This window comes from Miniopterus schreibersii (genome assembly GCF_964146895.1).
Source record: "Miniopterus schreibersii genome assembly, chromosome: 3".
Taxonomy (NCBI): Eukaryota; Metazoa; Chordata; class Mammalia; order Chiroptera; family Miniopteridae; genus Miniopterus; species Miniopterus schreibersii.
This window is the reverse complement of record NC_138103.1, coordinates 95,537,959-95,558,941: the sequence shown is the minus strand read 5'-3', so window position 1 is coordinate 95,558,941 and position 20,983 is coordinate 95,537,959. Positions and strand designations below refer to the sequence as shown.

Genomic DNA, 20,983 nt, shown 5'->3' with positions numbered 1-20,983 from the left:
AAATAGTGTGCAAAGGGCATAGTATTCATCTGCATCAATTTCTGCCATTTGATTTAAATTTGAACATGGCAAAAATAATAAAAAAGTCATAAAAACAAGGAATTTCCAACAAGGATTGTATACTTTTGGTATCTAGAAGAAGCATTATGGTTTTGTAACTCCCAATTATTTTAAATAATTACCTCCTTGAAAATGTGATAAAAATAAATTAGGTGATTGTTTTCAAGGTTTTATAAACGGGATATAATTCTCAATTCTGAGTATGTTTACAGAAACGTGGGATTGGGCTATATGTACTCTTAACATAGATGCTAGTTGTACAAACAAATGCAGACACTGGCTGGCTGCAGTGTCTGGTTAGTTCCCAGCCAGGACATCTCGATACCTGCGTGAGGAAAAGCAAAAATCTGACAGAAAGGGAAGACCAGAGAAGAGGTCAAGGGGAAATGACCTACCGCTTATATTAGAAAAGTGTGATGGCTGCGATCTGAAAGAGAAACTAGATGAGTTCTCTTGGTTCTCTTTAAGAGAATTAAAGGGGAACCAGTCAGTCAACAGTGGAAAAAGCATTAAACTGGGAATCAGAGGCCCTGGCCATTGCAGCCTCACTTTTACCATTAATTGGCTCTGTGTCCTGGGGAAAGTCACTCAGATTCTTGGGCCTCTTTCTGGACAGGTAAAATGAGGGGTTTAGGTGGAAGGTAACCTCCAAAGTCTCTTCAGGCTCTGTCACTTGTCTAAACAGAGACATCATGTGGAAGGGGAAGGTAATTCAAGTTCTCAAGGGGGGAAATTTAGAAGAATAGCTAAGAATTGGCGTTGTCCATTTAACACTCAATAACCCAATTATTTAGGAAGAAAATCTGACATCATTAATGACACTCTTTCACATCTTCTGTCTCACTACGAGATTATGGGAGAAATACTGTACATATTTTCAGAATTAAGATACAAATAACAACAACACTCTGTGGTAAATGCCAAAACTTGAACCTGGGGATTATATAAAAAAGTAGATTAAGTAAAAGTTCTACTGAAAGTAAACATTCTGTTGAGTAACATGTATCAGATAAAAAATAAAATCATAAACAACTTTGAAACAAAATAAGTAGGAGGAAAGAAATAATAAAGATCAGAGCAGAAATAAATGAAATGCAGTCTACAAAAATAATACAAAAGATCAATAAAACCAAGAGCTGGTTCTTTGAAAAGATAAACAACACTGACATACTTTTAACACCAGACTCATTAAAAAAAAAGAGAGGACCCAGATAAATAAAATCAGAAACGAAAGAGGAAAAGTAACAACTGATACCAAAGAACTGCAAAGCATTGTAAGAAAACGTTATGAACAACTACATGCCAACACATTGAACAACCTGGAAGAAGTGGGCAGATTCCTAGAAACATAGAATCTTCCAAAACTGATCAGAAAGAATCAGAGAATCTAAATAGACAGATTACAACTAGTGATAATGAAGCAGTGATTAAAAAACTTCCAACAAGTAAAAGTTCTGGACTGGATGGCTGCACAGGAGAATTTTAACAAACATTCAAAGAACTAACACCTATCCTCAAACTCTTCCAAAAAAATACAAGAGGAAGGAAAACTCCCAAGCTCATTTTATGAGGCCAGCACTATCCTAATTCCAAAACCAGATAAAGACACTACAAAGAAAGAAAATGATAGGCCAATACCCCTGATGAACACAGATGCTGAAATCCTCATCAAAATATTAGCAAACTGGATCCAGTAATACATTTAAAAGGTCAAACACATGATTAAGTAGGATTTATGCTGGTGATTCAAGTTTTTACAATATCCACCAATCAATAAATGTGATACACCACATAAACAAAACGGAAGATAAAAATCACATGATCATTTAAATAGGTGCAGAAAAGGCATTTGACATAAAGCAGCACCCATTTATGATAAAAACTTTCAGCAGTATTTTTGCTGTTATGTCTCCTAGGGCAAGGGAAATAAAGGAAAAAATAAACAAATAGGACTAAAAAGTTTCTGCACAGCAAAAAAAACCATCAACAAAGTGAAAGAACATGCTTGGAAGAACATATGGAAGAACATGCTTGACCATGATACATCTGATAAGGGGTTAATTTCCAAAATATACAAAGAACTTATACAACTCAACACCAGAAAGACAAACAGTCCAATAAAAAAAAATGGGCAAAGAACCTGAATAGGCACTCCTCCAAAGAGAACATATAGATGGACAATATATATACCAAAAAAATGGTCCACGTCAGAAAGATGCAAATTAAAACCACAGTAAGATATCACCTCACATCTGCCCGAATGGCTACCATCAATAAACAAGTGCTGGCGAAGATGCGGAGAAAAGGGAACCCTAGTGCACTGTTAGTGGGAATGCAGACTGGTTCAACCACTAGGAAAAACAATATAGAGTTTCCTTGAACAATTAAAAATGGTACTGCCTTTTGACTCAGCGATACCACTTCTGGGAATATATCCTAAGGATCTCAAAACACCAATTCAAAAGAATATACGCACCCTTATGTTCAAGCAGAGTTATTTACAATAGTAAGGATTTGGAAACAGCCCAAGAGCCCATCAATAGATGAGTGGATAAAAAAGCTGTGGTACATTTATACAATGGAGTACTACACATACTATGTGGCTGTTAAAAAGAAGAAAACCTTACCTCTTGTGACAGCATGGATGGACACTGGAGATTATTATACTAAGTGAAATAAGCCAGTCAGAGAAAGACATATACCATACAATTTCACTTATATGTGGAATCTAATGAACAAAATAAACCAATGAAAAAAATAGAAATAGAGGCATGGATACATGGACCAGACAAACAGCTGTCAGAAGGGAGGAAGGAGGGGAGAACCAGATGAAAGAAGGTGAAAGGACAAGTGAAAGAACACAGATGCATAACCCATGGACTCAGAAAACAGTATGGAGCTGGCCAGAGGGAAGGGGGCATGGAGGCTGGGTGGAGGTGGACAAAGTAGAGGAAAATGTGGACATCAGTAATAGCATCAACAATAAAAATAAAGTTTAAAAAAGTTCTCCAACTATTAACAAAAAAGAATCAAACATGATTGCATAATAAGTGGAAAAACTAATCTCTCTCTCACTCCCCCTTTCTCTTTCTCTCTAAAATCAATAAACAAAAAATTTTAAGCAATTGTGTTCCTATACACTAACAATAAACAATCTGATAAAGGAATTAAGGAAACAATCCCATTTATAATAGCATCAAAAATAATAAAATACTTATGAATAAATTCAGTTAAGAACGTAAAAGATCTGTACAGTATAAACTAAAACGCTGATGGAAAGAAATGAAGAAGACACAAAGAAATGGAAAGATACTCTATATTCAATGATCAGAAATTAATAATGTTAAAATGTCCATGATACCTACGATGATCTACAGATTCAATGTAATCACTATCAAAATTCCAATGGCATTTTTCACAGAAATAGAAAAACAATACTAAAATTCATACAGAGCCACAAAAGACTCCAAGTAGCCAAAGTAATCTTGAGCATGACAAACAGAATTGTAGGCATAACACACCCTGATTTCAAAAATATATTACAAAGCTTCAGGAATCAAAAAAATGTGGCATGAGCATAAAAACAGATATAGACCAATGGAATAGAATAGAGAGCCAAGATATTAACTCACACATGTATAGTGAACTGATCTTCAACAAGGGTGCTAAGGCTACACAATGGAGAAGGGACAGTCTTTTTAGCAAATTGTTCTTGGGAAAATGAATGTTCACATGCAGAAGAATGAAAATGTAGCCTTATCTCATGCCACATTAAAAAAAAACACAAAAAACTCAAAATGGATTAAGGACATTGTTACTAATAAGACCTGAAACTGTAAAACTACTAAAAGAAAATATGGGGGGAAAAGATTTCTTAACATTGGTCTAGGCAGTGATTTTTTGGATCATTGACCCCGAAAGCAGAGGTAGTCAGCTGACATTGCATCTAACTATAAAGCTTCTGCATAGCAAAGGAGACAATCAAAAGAGTAAAGAACCAACCTATGGAATGGAAGAAAACATTTGCAAATTATACATTTTGGTTAATATCCAAAATATATAAGGAACTCAAACAACTCAATAGCAAAAATAAACAGCAAATAACCCAGTTTAAAAATGGGCAGAGAACCTGAATACACATTTCTCAAAAGGAGACAAACGAAGGGCCAAAAGGTATGTGAAAGAAAGCTTTCAACATCATTATTCATTAGGGAAATAAAAATAAAAACATAATAAGATGCCATCTCACACCTGTTCAAATGACTATTATCAAGAAAAAACAAAAGCAAAAAACAAGAGATAATGAGTATTGGCAAGAACATGGAGTAAAGGGAACCCTTATAAATTGCTGGTGAGAGTATAAACTGATAAAGCCAATATGGGAAACAGCGTAGTGCTTCCCACTACACTGTGCCTCAAAGTATTTAAATAAAACTGTCATATGACTCAGCAATCCCACTGCTGGGTATCTATCCAGAGGAAATTAAATCAGTATCTCATAGAGATATCTGCACCTTCTGTGTTCATTAGAGGATTATTCCCAATATCCACGATATGGAAAAAACGTAAGTGTCTGTCAATGAGCGAAGAGATAAACTATGGTATATTTACACAATGGAATATCAGTAAGCCTTAAAAAAGAAGGAATTCCTGCCGTTTGTGACAACATAGGTGAACCTGGGGGACATTATGCTAAGTGCAATCAGCCAGCCACAGAAAGCCAAACACTGCATGATCTCACTAATACATATAATCTAAAAAAGTTGAACTTATAAAACTAGATTTTAAGAGATCCCACCAAACACAAAAAAATGGTAATTATATGAGGTAATGGACATATAATTAGTTTGATTAAAGCAATCACTTTACAATTACACACATATAAAAATATCACGTTATACACCTTAAATATAGACAATTTTTATTTGTCCATGATGCCTGAATAAAATTGGGGAAAACATTCTCTTTTACTTCTACAAGTAACAATATACACAGTTAACAACAGTTTTTAGATTTTCTCTCAGTATTTCTTTTTAATTATGGTGAAATATACCTAACAGAATTTACCATTCCATTCTTTGTTAAGTGTAAAATGCCGTGGTTTTAAGCACACACACAGTGTTGTACAACCATCAGTAGATTTTAGACTCTCCAGTAAATGTTCCATGTAGGTTCTCCTTTCTGAGTGCACTTGCCCTTATGATGTGAGGACGTCCCACCGACGTCCGAGTCACAGTGGCAGATGATACATACACAAGATGCATGTGATGTGCATTTAAAAGGTTGCATTTGGTGAAGTTCCCAACACTGTCATTTCACCAACATCCAAATATCTTACCTCTTGTGCCTCATGGGCTATCAACTGGTCCATCAACAGTCTCCGTCGTCTTTTCTCCCTTTGCTCTCGTGCAAAAGCATCTTCTTTGAGGCGCTTTTGGATTTTTTTAATGTATTCATCATCCGAGTAAGTGCTTAACAGATCGGCAGTGGTCTGGCCTGTTGTGTCTAAAGAAGTCTTGGGTGCACTAAGGACAATAATTTTTATTTTAGATTCAAAAAATAACACGACCACTGGCCACTGCTTATGGCCATGGAGGAAGAGCTCAGGAGAAGGCCCCCTGAGTACCCTGTTCATTTATTAACATAAGCACAAAAGTGAATATTCGGACTGCAGTGTGACGCTCATAGCTTGTCCACGGATCCCATTTGCCTCCCCCCTTTTCTGGACTTGATCTCTGTGAGGTCCTGAGCACAGCCTTTGCTCTAGGTTCATCAGCTCCTTTTTCTTTCACTTCTCACGATCTTCACTCTACCCAGACATTCTGCGTTTCTCTCCCTCTTCTTCCTCCTGGCTCTAGGCCTCTTGCTTCCCCTGTTCTGAGTCAACAGTAGCACCACACTGAGAAGCCAAGTGCCGGGGGGCTCCGTCAGGTATAGCAATGCCAGGGCGCAGAGTCTCCCACGGGTGGTTCCACCCACTGCCGCTCCCTCGCCCCTGCACCGCCAGCTGCTCTATGGACTCCTGACTTTGGGACGGCTGAGGACAGTGACCCAGCGCTTGCTGGAAGCTCAGCAGGTGAAAGTGGAATTGCTCCTCCTGCCACACGCACAAGCACAGGTCTGGCCGAGCTTCTCGCCCAAGTCCTGGAGACCCAAGGTGGAAAGGCCGACCGTGGGGCTTTCGTCCTACCTCATGTCCAAAATTAAAGGGTCAGGAAGAGCCCGGTCATCTCACCAACACAAAGCAAACACTCAATTTAGTGAGACAGATGGTGGCTTAGAAGAGAATTTATAGATCCTTTCACAAGGTATCATTAAGAGACACATTGACATATCTATAAGGATCAAATAATCAATTCTCATCCGCACACCTCTTTAAAAAGAAACAATGCAATACCATGGTATAAGATGTATCATAATATGACTTGTCAAGAAATAGTGAATTTTAATATTATAATTATTTTTAATATTATAAGTTATTAATGTATTTGTTTTAAAATATAACATAATTCTATTCAAAAGACAAGGACATAGTATTGTTGTGTGTAGGAACTAAATATGCATCAATTCTCACATGGAGAGCAGCACTCTTGTGAAAGCACAGTTCATCCACGTTTAATGAGGCAATAACTGCATGTCTATGGTACAGATCACATTATATTATAGTGCATTATTGCTAGCGTGGCTGCTCCCAGCCGAACTCTGAGCCCATAAGAAATATATTCTATTTTACTCCTTTCTGTACTTGGGCCTCATATCCCTGACATGTTGCTGATATCTGCTACATTTCAAACGATATGCTAAGAGGCACTCTACAAGTGTAATACAATTAAAATCACACACTAAAGTTCTGGTTATTTTATCAGCAGGGGCTCAACCTTCAGTTGCATTCTGTCACTGAGAGTCACTGAGCAGAAATGGAGTAGTTGTCAAAGTCTCAATGCTATCAGACAAAGTTTATCCCCATTTATTTATTAAGATTTAGTACAAGTAAGTATTTATGAAAATTATGTGACATAACGTTTTTAGATCATTCATCAAAATTCTGATTATATTTTTACATAAATGTGTTTTCTAAAAGATTTTGCCCTGGACTGAGCATGGGTTAATAGCTCTTTCCACATTGTATTTATGCTACTAATAATGTAACGAACACACTCCTCCCTTCTCCTTTATTTGCCAGTCTGTCCATTCATCCACCCATCCATCTGCTATCTTATTACAATAAAGGCCTGAACAAAGCTACATGGTACTTTCCTGAATGAATATTCATTTTGCCAGATGTGGGTTTAAACAGGGCAATAACTATGCTTTCCTTATCTGTTTACTTTCTAGGCCTCCAAAGAACTAAGACATGCATGAATTATTAGTAATAGGAACCTTGGCCAAACTTGCAAATATAAAAAAAGCAGTTCTAGGAAGAGCCTAAAGGGAAATGTATGAATCCAATGTCAGCGACCAGCAGCCAGCACCTCAGCTCCAGAAACAAATAGCACATGGCATTTATTCTTTGTCTTAAAAAAGAAAGACTTGCACATGTGGGGAAAAGCAGCCACGGGAACTCTGTGCTCCTCGCACTGAGACATCATTCTGTTCTCCCACCGAGAAAGGACATGAACCTTCAGGTGACATCCCTGAGGAATTGTTCCAGGAGCCGGCTATTAGAGAGGCCGCTGCAGGAACCGCTCCTTAGGGTCCCCGGTGAGAGGATTTTAGTGCTTTTGGGCATCAAGTAGTATGAAGTCTCTCAACAAGCCCAGAACATGCTTGGTTCTAAGCTAAGAATTCAGAATGTACCAAAAAGTAGTGATTACTGAAGGGGCTTAAGAAGGCTCATATTGTCCCATAGCCTCTGTTTGCTTTAAAAGTTGTCTCTAGGCCAGTGGCCCCAACAGTTTTCGTTTTAGGGCCCTCAGAGAAAATGGTCTTTGTGCAGCACACTGAAGGGGACTTTCAGTCTCTGATGAGGCTGATGACAGGACAGGTGACTGGTCCAGGGGCTCTTGCTGTCTAGGCCTTATCTTGCCGCCCTGAGAAGTGAGGGTGTCATACTCATGGACCCCAGTGGTAAATCTCTAGCAAGATCAAGAGGAGGTTCTTGCAGAGAAAGGACTTGTGATAGACACTGCCATTTCTCTCCCTTTCCCTCCAAACAGAACCCAAATTTTGTTCAGAAAAACAATGTATCCAGCTAAAACCTACGTTTCCTAGCCTCCCATTCTGCTAGGTGCGGCTGTGTGACTGAATTTCGGCCAATAAGATATGAACAGAAAGGTTATATGGGGCTTCTGGGAAGGCTCTTAAAAGAAGCTACTTAAGATGGGAGATATGTGCTTTTGCATATCTTCCCTCCTGATATCTGGAACATGGGCCAAATGGCTGGAGCCCCAGCAGCCATTTTGCGTTGTGAATGTGACCACAAGGACGGAAACCAGGCAAGGGGACTGTGGAGCAAAGGAAAAGAGGAGCCTCAGTCCTTGATGTTGGAGCTGCAACACAACCTTGTACTGCTTACATTCTGATTTCTGTTGAGAAAAAAAGGAGACATCCATCTAACTTAACCCAGTCTTGTTTTGCAGTTTCTAAAGCTAACTGGGAGAGAGACCTAGGTTCAGGTTGAGTTAACAAAGGCAGTAGGGAGCAGGGTGCATGTCTATGGCTGCATTACACAGGGATGATCTTTAAAACATTTCATAACTGACACAGCAAGGACACTAATTGATCAAAATAGATGCTGGTGCAGGGATTGGACGATGCTCCTGTGCTTCGTGTCACCTCTGGTTGCTAAATTGTGTGGAGTCCCAGGACAGGGGCTGGGCCTGGAACTACAGAGAACACCTTTCTCCAAAAAGTAACAAAATATTTCAGTATTTTCGGACGGTCATTCTGGTGGATGTCATCCATTTATCACTCCAGAGTGTGTGGCTGGTGAGGTGGGTGAAAGGGGTGGAATACATCCAGGGGTTTCATGGGTCAGTCAGGTGGATGGCGTGGGGTCCAGGTGGCGGTCATATGGGCGAGGGGGCTTGATTATATTTTCTTACGGAGTCAGGGGCAGCCCTGAAAAATGGGAGTGGGAATCAGAGCCCGGCATTGGGAGCTTCTGCAGAGCGGGGGAGGAAAGACACTGCATGCATTCTTCCTTTGGCTTTACTTTCGGGCCACACCTGACTTCCTCGCCTGGCTTTTTCTAGCTTTTTTGTATTCCTCTTCATTTGACCGCCCCCTTCCCTCAGATATATTAATATGGAACTGAAGTATGTAATTTGTGTCTTTCTTCTTTGACAAAAATTTATTTCATATTCTATAAATTGTAAATGAGTAGAGTTTGGTAGTTTCCATGAAAAAATGAAAAAACCACCACCTCAAGTCACTCCTATTTGTGTAGACCTTAACCAATTATTTTCTGTGAGTCAGTGACTCCCAGTAGGAGATCTTTATCTTTGGGCAAATGAAGCCTATTAACTTTTTGTAATCAATTCGCTGAACTGATTTAGTTACATTTGGTCAACAACTAACTCAACAACTCTGTACTGAATCCTTGTACTAAGTGCTGAGGATGTTACAGGAGAGAAGCCAACTGGTCTAAGAAAGGGTTTACTGTGACAAATTTAAACTGGAAACCATATTAGCGAATGTTTATAAAATGTGTGCGAACACAGAAGAGTAAGCAGAGAGTAGAAAAAGAATTTAACTTGGCATCGTAAGAGCCACTTTCCCTCTTGAACTTTACGGAAGTTGTTAATGAACCATTAATCTGAACTTCGGGTGATTTATCTTCTTTCATACCCTCTCTTAACGAAGATTCTACAAAATGGAAAGATCTTTGGAACAGCTATTCCAGGTACACTATTACTAAATATTCAAAACTTACAGGTAAAAGGGAACGAAGCTTTGTGATGATTAAAACATTCACACCCCACCTTTCTTTCGCCTGGAGGTCCTTTTTCAGCAGCGCTTCAAACTTCTTAATCTCATTGGCCACATCCTTTAAAAAAAATTCAGTTATCAGTTTCCTGCCTCTACACATCACTGAAAATCTTGTCTTACCCTACTTATTCAAGTTTATAAGGTGATATGCACTACTAATTCAAGCTAATGAGGAAGTGAGAGGAAGAGCTGTACTCTGGCATATTTTTATAATTCTGATTTGTTCCTTCTCTAGGCTGAATATACTTAAAAGAATGTGAAAATTGCCTAACCTGAATCATTTAGTTCACAGTTTTAACTCTGATAGTACATCAAAGGGAATTTAATAAGAATAAAGATTATCAAAGAGTTAGGGTATAAGTTTTTTACTTTAAAAAAAAAATGTTATTCAAGTATAGTTGGCATTTTTAACTGCAATTCTTTTAAATGAGAATAAGCATTTTTGGATACAAATATTTATTTAAAAAATCACTGTCTCAGGTGTTTTAAACATTTCTCATGCAACCTTATCTATACTATTAATTTGCTCTCTGAAAATTAATTTTAGTTCATCCTCTATCTATGACACTTCTTAATAAAATTTAACCAACTCTGGGAAATATAAGAATTATGTACTTTACTAAAATGGGGTCAGAAGAAAACCTCTGTGGGTAATATTTTTTGGAATCTAAGCATAGGAAGGAGACATTTAACAGCTCATTAAAAGAACTGCCACACTCCTTTCTTTGCTTTAGAAAAAAATAAAATAAAATAAGTGTAGAATAATATAAAATTCAATGACTTTAGGAATCAGAGACCTGTCAATCTCTGCTTGACCAGCACTGTGAACTTGGGTAGAGTGTGTCAGCTTTCTGAGTTCCTGTTTCTTTATCTACAGAATGGGAAGAATACTACCCTACTTAGAGAGTTATTTATAAATTAAAGATAACGTGAAATGTCCAATCCAACCTGACATAAAGCAGATGCTCAATAAATGGTAGCTATTAATCTTTTTCTTAGGTCATGGGAGAGAAAACCATTGACATTACTGCAGTGGTACGCAACGCAGGCTGCAGGAGGTTGTATCGCAATGTAGGGCTGTTCCCCGTGAAACAGAGTCAGGTTGTATCCTGTGGAATGACTAACCACTGGTACAGTCTAGCAAAACATCACTTGTGTAGGTAGCTTAAATTTAAATATACTGATAACAAGCAAATCACTTAACAGTTCTAGGATTCATAGAAAAACAGTGCAGCATGTGAGGAGAAACTGCGTAACAGCACAGAGCAGGAATGGACACATGGTATGTGCACCTCAACCGGCCCCTACGTCCCCTATAACAGCACCCATTAGGGCCTAGTTTGTTAGTGACCACAGGACCCTCAACACAGGCGGCCACGCAGGTGCTGTCATTTAACAGGAGTTTGTCATCCCTGGCCTAAATCTGCATTCTCTGTGTCTGAACAAATAACAGTATAAAATGGATTGAATATGCATATAGCGGAAGAGTTTTAATGAGAAGGGACAATGCCAGAAATAATCTGAAAAGAAAGTGAGCAGTTTTGGGAAGCCTCTCTAAATGTTTGAGGGAAAGGTCGTTCTTTCATTAAGGTGAACACGACACAGTATTAAAGAACCACCACTGACCTCTGCCTCCTTTTTCTTCTTCGTCATTCTGTGGGCCTCGAGCGCTTTCAGGGTACGATTTGATGCGGGTTTGGGGATCTGTATGATAGCTGCCTGGATCTTGGCCATTATCTCATTCTGTCGTCTTCTGCTCAAGCGTTGCTGGATATCCCACACACATCAGTTTAGTGATTCAGTTCATCAAAACACTGCGCAATGTTATACACTCATGTATACACACACACATACACTTTCCCATGGAAATTTTCATAACTCATCAATTAACCGATGGGCTAGGTGTCACCACTGTACAATGTTACAAAGCCCAGTTTTGGAGTCCCCAAGTTACGCCAATCAAATGTGTGTATTTTCATTCTGGGTGCTGATACTAAAAGGAATGTAAAGGGGTCCCAGTGCCACCGTCACGGCCTGCCCAGTAACGGGAAGAGAGCATTCTGAAGACAGAATTCAGGGTAGGGGATGGGCTCTAGGAGGGCTCCTGGGAACCCAACAGAAATGACAATGTTCCCCAAGGCTCAGTCACACTTAAATAAGTTCATAAAATACTGAACTAAGTTATGTGGTATCATTATTGAACCATCTTTTCTCTAGGTAGGCAATCATTATTTTAAGGAGAATATAAGCAGAAGGCATAATGAAAAAATACAGTGAAAATCAAATAAAATATTTTACAAATAAATGATTTAAGAGGTAATGTGAAATTCACCATGAATTTACTAGTAAAGCATTATATTAGAACTAATAAGATCATTAATATCTACATCCAAAGGTAAAAAATACCAATTCACCATTAAAAAGCCAGAAATTATAAATAATTTTAAAATTTTCCTCAGTTCATTTTCTAAAATGTGAATTGTTATTTAACCTCAATAGGTTCATCTTTTTCTTCTTAAGAAAACCACAAGGAGATAGGCTCTCCCTTTTTTCCTGTTTGCTTATCATTTTTAACATAATAATTTATTTCAGAATATCTAATGGTATCATATCCCCGCCCCCCCCCAACTTCCTTTGGAGACTTTCTGCAGTAGGCTTGGCACATCGGAGCTGGGCAGGCTGGTCCCATATCGAGTCCCAGCACCCCATCTCACCTTAAACACTAAGAGTGCCTGTCTCCTTACCATGAAACGCCCAGGGAAGGCCAACATTTTACCCACTCTGTGGCAAATAATGCGATCATAAGACCTTCCAGAGTTGGTCTCTCATCTTTCTCTCCCTCCTCATGAGGAGCTGACTATATTCAGGGTATGTTAATTTCTTATCATTCTAAATATACAAATTTATATGAAGTAACTTACATGCAATGAGAAGAACTATAATTCTTTTGCCTGCAGTTTACACATTTCATACACGCGGACACCTGAAATTCTCTTAAAAGTCTTTAATGATTCCACACATCATTGTCCTCTCCTGTCCTTAATGGCACAGGACATCATAAAAGACTTTCAGAGAAATATGAGAAGCAGCGGGGAGTTAGTAAAAGCCAGAAGGGTCAGGAAGACGTTAAGAGAGGTTTAAGGGGGCTGGACAGGGAAGCAAGCGACATTGCTAGGAAGAGAGAAATGGGGCAGGATAAGAAGATCAAGGAGTTGCAAAAGAAGGAAGACACAGAGGGAAATGCCCACTCTGTCTCCCTCAGTGGTGACAATGGTCGCAACCTTAGCTGGAATAGCCAGTAGCACCCCACCCCATCACTAATGCATCTGACTCATTGATTTCTACCAGACAACTTAAAAAGAGATCAAGCTGTCCTGACATCCCAGAGAATTGGCAGTTCTTGTTTCTTAGCCAGGAAGGCAGGTGACAGTGAGCAGGAGTGGGGCTGGAGAGAAGGGGAAGGGGAAGGAGAGAGAGGAGAGAGCAAGGCAGAGCAACAGGCAACTTGTGCTACAGAAATGCTTATGCAATGTGTACTTTAGGCATCCATCTCACACAGTATACTATGCACTAATGAGTTTCTGTTAAAATTGTTCTATAAAACCTTTTCAATATTAAAACATCTTTGTTCTTCCTTGAGTTTTTGAAATTTTTCAAGTTTCTCAAAATGCATTCGGACAACATCTTCTTTCATGTGTACATATTTTTCTTGAAACCTGTGTGTAACCCGCATCAGATTGAAATCAGTTTGACGTGGTATCAGGTTTCTAAGTCTCTAAATGAAGAAAGCATTTTAAAAGATGCCGTTATGAAAGAATAAAGAGTATATCATTGTTATAAGCACATATAAAATTTGTCTTCAAAATAAAATTTCTATAAAATACTAGCATTGGTTGTTAAAATAATTTTAAACCCCATACTAATTACTCACATCCTTAATCAATATAAGGAGAATACAAAAATATGATTTGAATTCCTTTTTACAAAATAATCTTATACATAGCTTTATAGTAAATTTTTTGTCCTGAGTTAAATTTTTAGTAAATGGTATTTAAATTCTTAGAAATATATTTTTATAAAAAAATTTTATAAAACCAATATCAACAAGTAAAAGATAATATAATAAGCCAGATTATTTCTGTTATTTGAGCCACTGCCTAGTAACAAGTGAGAAAACATTAAAATTTCCAGGCCACTGGAGAATGCAATATTACAAGAAAATAAAATTCTAAAGGTGATTATAAAGTGGGATGATGGACAATGTACTTAACTAAAACTTTTATATTCAGAAGTAATCTCCTTTGAAGCTGAAGACTTACTAACAACAACAAAAAAGATGATACTATTGCTTAAACCATTTTTGGTCCTTCTAACATTGCTTCAGTAGATACTGGCACTTAGGAGAACGATTAAGGACCTCTGAGCTGACTTTAAGCCCTTCCACACCTTCAGGCTCTTCTCTCTCTGAAAAATAGACTGGCTTCCATCGCCACAGGGACAACAAAAATGAAAGGTCCTTGAATATCCTACCTTTCCACTTCAACACATACCTATATCTTCAACTTAATTCTTGCTTTTCCCCCCACCCAGGAAATACCCACTGACATACCAGATAGCCTACTGTTAAGTGTGTGGCTTCTAGAGTCAGATTGCTTAAGGTTGAGTTTCAGCTACTAGCTTCATAAAGTTGGGCAAGTTACCTAACCTCCCTACCTCAGTTTCATCGTCTGCAAACTGGGAATAGAAAAAAATACCTGTTTCGTAGGACTGATGCAAAAAAATATCAAGTGAGGTTAATATATATAAAGCATCTGGAATAGGGCTTGGCACCTCACTATGTATGTTCAATGAATTTTAATATTACTATGTAACAAACACCCCTATCTTCCTCCATCTGGTATTAAAGAATGCCATTTCTACTCCATCTGAACCACTGCCTCATTCCTCCTTTTTTCCTCCCAGAAGATCTCCTTCCACTTCATCCTCACACCAGTCACCTCCTGCCACTGATTCTTTTACTTAACCAGCAGGTTGTTCCAATATTTATATCCATAAAAAAAAACAATCTTATCTTTCCCTTGAGCTTCTTTCCCACAGCTATTGTTATCTTCTCTTCTCCTTCACCTTCAAACTTCTTGAAAGAAGAGTTTATTCTCCCTCCTTTCTCATCTCCAATTTACTCCTTAACTCACTGTAATTTACACCACTCTGCTGAAACATTTCTCTCTCCCTAAAATGTAAGCTCTAAGAGGACTGGGGTTCATTGTGCAAGTGCCTGGCATAAAGTAGGAGCCCAACAAATATTTTTTCAATGAATAATTTGACTGGCTCTGGTAGGTCACCCATGGCCAACGTGAAACTCAACGGTCTCTTGTTTGGTTTCATCTACCCAACTCTGTAGCATTTGTTACTGAAGCCTATGTTATACTTTACAAAGAATTGTCTTGTGTATTATCTTCTTGAAGCTACAAAAAAGCCTACCTCTGAGGCAGATGGAGATAATCATCATTGTTTTTACAGTTGGGATAATTAAAACTGTTCTACGGACTGGCCTAAAGTTAATCAGTTTGCAAGTGAAGAAGGCAAAATGCAATATTAAGTTATTCAGCCTTAAGCCTAATCTAATTTCTAGCTCTCTATGAGTCCTGAGTTCATTCTGCTACCAGGCTTGTAAGGATGTCCATTCAGAACAAACAAAGCTCAAAGTAGAATTGTCCCTCACATCTATTATGTCAATGTTGCTTCATAATTAAATTTAAAATTTTAATTACTTCCATTTCTACTTAGTGCATTGCATCAGTGCAGCACCCTGCCCGCCCTCCATTATCCTAGAGACCTGGAAAAGTTAATGCCCTTCTCTGACCATAAGGAAATAGCACAGGAATTAGAGAGAATTATTAACTAAGGAGTTATATTAATTTATCAAAACACATTTAATGAGTATTTGCAATGTTTAAAGCATGGTACTAGGCATATTCCTTGAATTTGAGGAACTAAAATCTTATGAGGCCATAAGACAAATAAATATTGAAAGTCAGCAGACATATTAGGAAGAGAAGGTTATCATCAGAGTAAGAATTACCTGTGCCCAAGGAGGTTCATGTGAAAAGCCCATGTGTACTGTGAATGTTGCACAAAAGTAGATGGAGAAAAGTTGGGGAGACAAGGAGAGATGAGAAGAATGAGCTTGGCTGAGAGAAAGGGAAGAGCAGGAATATGCAAGTCCCATTCAAGGACAGGCTGTCAACCAATGTAGAAGCAAGACTATGCTGAGGACTATAAAGAAATACAGTTAACAAGACAGGTTGAGAACATTTAGTGAAAGCTGTTGTATGTCAGCCTAAATTAGGAGACAGGATATATGTAAGACAGAAGGTTTGTAAGCAAAAGAACAACCTAGTGAAAGTGGAATTTAAGGAAGACTCGTCTACTACAAAGCCTAAAGCTCAGGAGACATGCTAGTAGGTTCATAAGCAGATATGATAAGGGTACAACTGGAAAGAGAGAAGCAGGCATAAAAGTACTAGGAATTAGAAACAAACAGAATTTGATAAGCTATTGGAAATGTGGACAGCATGGAGGGAGACATCAAACTGGGAAAATGCATTGATAAAACCCAAGTATGGCCAATCATATAAGGGACACATATACCCAATGGGGCTTCTCTGAGAACTGCATCACTGTCATTTCTCTCTACCAAGTTCTATACTGTGATAAGCTCATGTTTCTTTCTGTACTTACATCTCGGAAAGCCTCACTTTTCATGTTCTGAAGTCTCATAGTGGTCAGGGGCTGCATGGTTTGCATTTCTGCCCCAGTCAGTCCACTTTTCTTCTTTTTCTGAAGAGCAGTGTACAATTCGTATAGAAGTTTCGTTGCTGCCCCAGGCTTTTCTGTGATGATGTTGCTAGCCACTTTCTGATCAAACTGCACACCCAGAAGGTGAAGTGTTGGCTCCAAGCGAGAAAAATTATTCAGTTTGGCACTGGAAACACTAGACATTAAAATATTTTACATATTTATATATTAAAAACAAATATCAGAGATACTATCATGGTCTGATAGTCCAAATTATCCCATGTTCTTTTAAACATATGATTCCTCTCTAAAACCACTCAACCATGTAAACACAGTGAGCTCTTATACTATCTTGAATTTTATGCATTTATTTCTCTTCAATAGCTAAACTAAAACTTGCTAATTTTATACACTTTCTTGCTAAAACAGATGCTAGAATTTCTACAAGAAGTCAATACAAAACCAGATAACTAAATTCCTTCTTCTAAATGGAAAAATTAAACTATGGTTTTAAAAAATACTTCATTCAGAGGTCAAACCAGCAAATTAAATGTCCATTTCTTTAAATGGTATTATTACTAGAGTCTGAAAATAGCTTAAATACTGCACTGACAACTCTATCAGTGCTCTTCTTGGGCACTGTCAAGAACATTTAATTAAGTAATGTTAGCTATCAATCAAATTAGTTGTGTCATCTTCACTTTACAGTTTATATTACTACTTTAAGAATCCGTGAAAACTTTCTAATTAAAAGTTATATATATTTTGGAGTCACCTATTATCAAATTAGGCTCACATGTTATAAGAAATTCATTATTTCATTCATTTATTAATTTACTGTTTCAACTAACAAACATGTATTGAAAACCCATTATAAACCAAGGATTTGTTTATTCATTAAATTTATCAGGCAAATAATATGTAAATAAATGTACATAAATTTACAAATGCATTAAATTTCTACAAAGATGAATAACACATAGTGCCTGCCCTAGATAAGTAAACAAATAGTGATAAATTGAGGTACAATTTCTGTTGGAACAGAAATCTCAGATGATCTAGGGCTGCTAATGAGCCTATGAATCCAATCATAGAAATAAAGCAAAAGATGTTAGAAGCATTTTCAACTCTTGTGTCTCTATATGATCCACCTGGATATAAATATCAATTTTAACCACTGGCTATTTTCTCTTTACTTTTAACTCCCAAACATTCAGTGACATTCCTTAATAGAAAAAAATATACTGAATATTCTTGAATATAAGTTAAAATCCTATCCCACCCCAACCCCCGCCATGATACCTTAGAATAGAGGGAGTTGCCATGTATTTGGCAGAATTTCTAATATTGAGGGTCACTCACTCAATAACTTCATTTTGGACCATAAAATTATTTGGGGCAGATATTATAACCTTCAACAATCTCAATTAAAATTTTAGAAGCTTATAGAGATCTCTTAGCACTTAAACTTTATATACTATTCCTAGTATACTGCTTCTCAAGAGGTTGTTCTCAAGTAGTGGTTCCAAACTTCTTTTTAAAAAAAATCACATATACCACTGAAAATCTGATGAGACCTATGGAACCTTTTCCATAGGAAAAAACACACACACATCCACACAAATACACAAAATATGTATACCATTTTGGGGGTGTTGGTGAATCTCCTAAAATCTAGCCCAAAGGTACCCATTAACTTCAAGTTAAAAACCTATCTTTAAAAGGAGGTGGGTCTAGGAAAATACACAACTGATTTCTAAATATAAATAAGGAGCCAGTATCATGGAAAGACCAATGTCAACAAAAATAGTGACACATGCCTTGAATTCCTTTTCCAGTTATGTGGTGTAACTTACTGTTGTATTTCCTCTACTTACTATTACTATTTAACAGAAATATTAGGGTATCATACTACATCAACCCAACTTTGTAATATTTTCAATTAATAAGAGACACAGATCTTCCAGGGGATGAGAAGAGATAATGAATGCTACCAGGAAATCTTACCAACAATAAGAGTAAACATTTTTTTTAGGTCTTCTCAGGGACCAGTTTTGCTATTTGTTCTCTGACAAGTGACTTTACAGTTTGAGATGACAAACATTTGCCTAAAAGGATTAGGGTAAAGCAGACATATTTTAAAGGGTACGACTGGGAACGAGGGCAGTCAGGTCAATGACTGGTGGTTACAGTCCTTGGACAGGTGCCTTAAACCCCTTTTCCCCTATCATGCCCTTCTATCCTAGGAGTCCAGCACACCTAGGCCACTACACATATTTGGAAAGATATGGCCTGAGGACCAATTGTCAGAGCTTTGACCTGGCCCAGAGGTTGGAAGCAACATAATTCAGGAGGTAGAATTAGGCTGCAGAGGTTAGAAGCAACATAATTCAGGAGGTAGAATCCAAAAGCCAACACTATTCATGTCCAGATTTCAACAAAACAGAGCCCTGCACCCAATAAAAGTGAAAGGCACTTTCCGTCCTCTTATGAATGCAATGCAAGCCTGCTAATATTATGGGTTAGTCACACATCAGGCTTTAAAATAGCTCTTGTGGACCAGCCAAAGTATCAAGGTAGAACAGTTCTTTTCTTTGGAAGCATTTAATATATATTCCACATTTCCAACCATTCAACACTTTGGGAACATAACTGGTCTGTAAATTGCTGGAAGTTCACTCTTGTTACAGCGTGTGCTCAGTCAGTACACCATGATAATCAACAGCTGTTTTTGAACACAGAGAAACCACTGGGACATCTTTGCTCTGGAGACAGAGTATGTGATGTAAGTGATGACTCTAAGGAATAAAAAATGTATTCTGGGAAAAGTCTTCTCCCTCCCTGCTTGCAGCTCTAATTTGCCAAGGAATTGCCTGTCTTCTCTCCTTGCCACCCCATGAGGAAATATACCTTACAAACTAAGCAGAAGCTGCCTTCCCAGGGATATCTGTGCTTCTCTACTTCTCATTCTTTTAACTAATCTGTTAATTTTCTACCCTTTGAGATGGACTAAAAATATTCTAAAACACAATTCTTTCAGAGTTAGATGAATTATTCTTAGGGTTCAGTAATTTCCAAGGCAAATAACTTAGTTATTAGCAACATATACTCACTTTCTGTTTACAGTTTAAAGAAACTAAAATATTAGACAAAATTCCCAAATCCTGGGCTCTGGCACTAGACAGCTTCCCAAAAAATAGGTTTTAACAAAGAAGGATTCTTTCCCCACCAAATATATATTACAAAGGTCATAGCCATGGATTTACTGATACTTGCCTTTTTTAAAAGACTGTTTGCCCTGAGGAGAAAAAAAAGTGTGTTGTTGCAAGAACTAGAGGTAGATAGTATTTGGTTGTCAGGATAAGTAGGTCCCCTCCCCATCTTCAGGATTGTGATGACTCTCAATGAGAAATAAAGTCAGTCCTTTGCAGTGGGAAAAGCAGGGCTGTTACACATGATGATGCCAAAGGTGGGCACAGATGGGAAAGCTACCCTTGGCTCAGTTTGCCAAGCCCTGTTCCTGGCATGAGACTGGTTCATTCACCAACTTTTTCATAACTCTAGAAATCAGCCGAAGGCTTGTAACAACCCAAGGGGCATTTATTTAACACCAAGAACAGAAAACTTAATCTCAGTAAGCAGAGAGAACTCTTAGTCATTTTAACTTGCCCATCTCCATTCCCTTCTGCCAGTTCCATGGTAGCCTTAGAGCCCAGCGGCCTTGCAACAGTAGAGGCTGTAAAACCCAGCAGCCATCCGAGAGGACAAATTTGAATCTCCTCAAAAATATTTAAAAATAGGCAAAGAACCTTACAATATTGATCCTTGGTACTTACCCAAAAGAACTGAAAGCTTATGTCCACACAAAAACCTGCACATGGATGTTTACAGCAGTTTTATTCATAATTGCTAAAAGCTGAAAGCAATCGAGATGCCCTCCTGTAGGTGAATGGATAAATAAACTATGGTACAGCCAGGCATGGAATATTATTCATCACTGAGAATAAATAGGCAATCAAGCCATGAGAAGATGTGGAGGGGCCTTAAATATATATTACTAAGTGAAAGAAGCCAGTCTCAAAAGGCCATATACAGTATGATTCCAAGTACATGACATTTTAGAAAAGACGAAAACACGGAGACAGTGAAAACGTCAGTGGTTGCCAAGGGTTGAGGTAAAGGAGGGGTGAGTAGA

General features: G+C 37.9%; 1 protein-coding gene across 2 annotated transcripts in view; it reads right to left on the bottom strand.

Annotated features, from left to right (window-relative positions):
• The window catches only part of SPEF2 (sperm flagellar 2), a 127,427-nt gene that overhangs the window by 98,089 nt on the left and 8,355 nt on the right, over window positions 1-20,983 (bottom strand). Inside the window, exons 3-7 of one of the 2 annotated variants that reach the window (XM_081131169.1) lie at window positions 16,732-16,984; window positions 13,595-13,765; window positions 11,617-11,757; window positions 9,984-10,048; window positions 5,399-5,585 (exon numbers count right to left, since the gene is read on the bottom strand). In XM_081131169.1, coding sequence (XP_080987295.1) covers window positions 5,399-5,585; window positions 9,984-10,048; window positions 11,617-11,757; window positions 13,595-13,765; window positions 16,732-16,984 — 817 coding nt within the window. The remainder of the gene's footprint in view (window positions 1-5,398; window positions 5,586-9,983; window positions 10,049-11,616; window positions 11,758-13,594; window positions 13,766-16,731; window positions 16,985-20,983) is intronic. The other variant, XM_081131170.1, reaches the window with a different exon arrangement.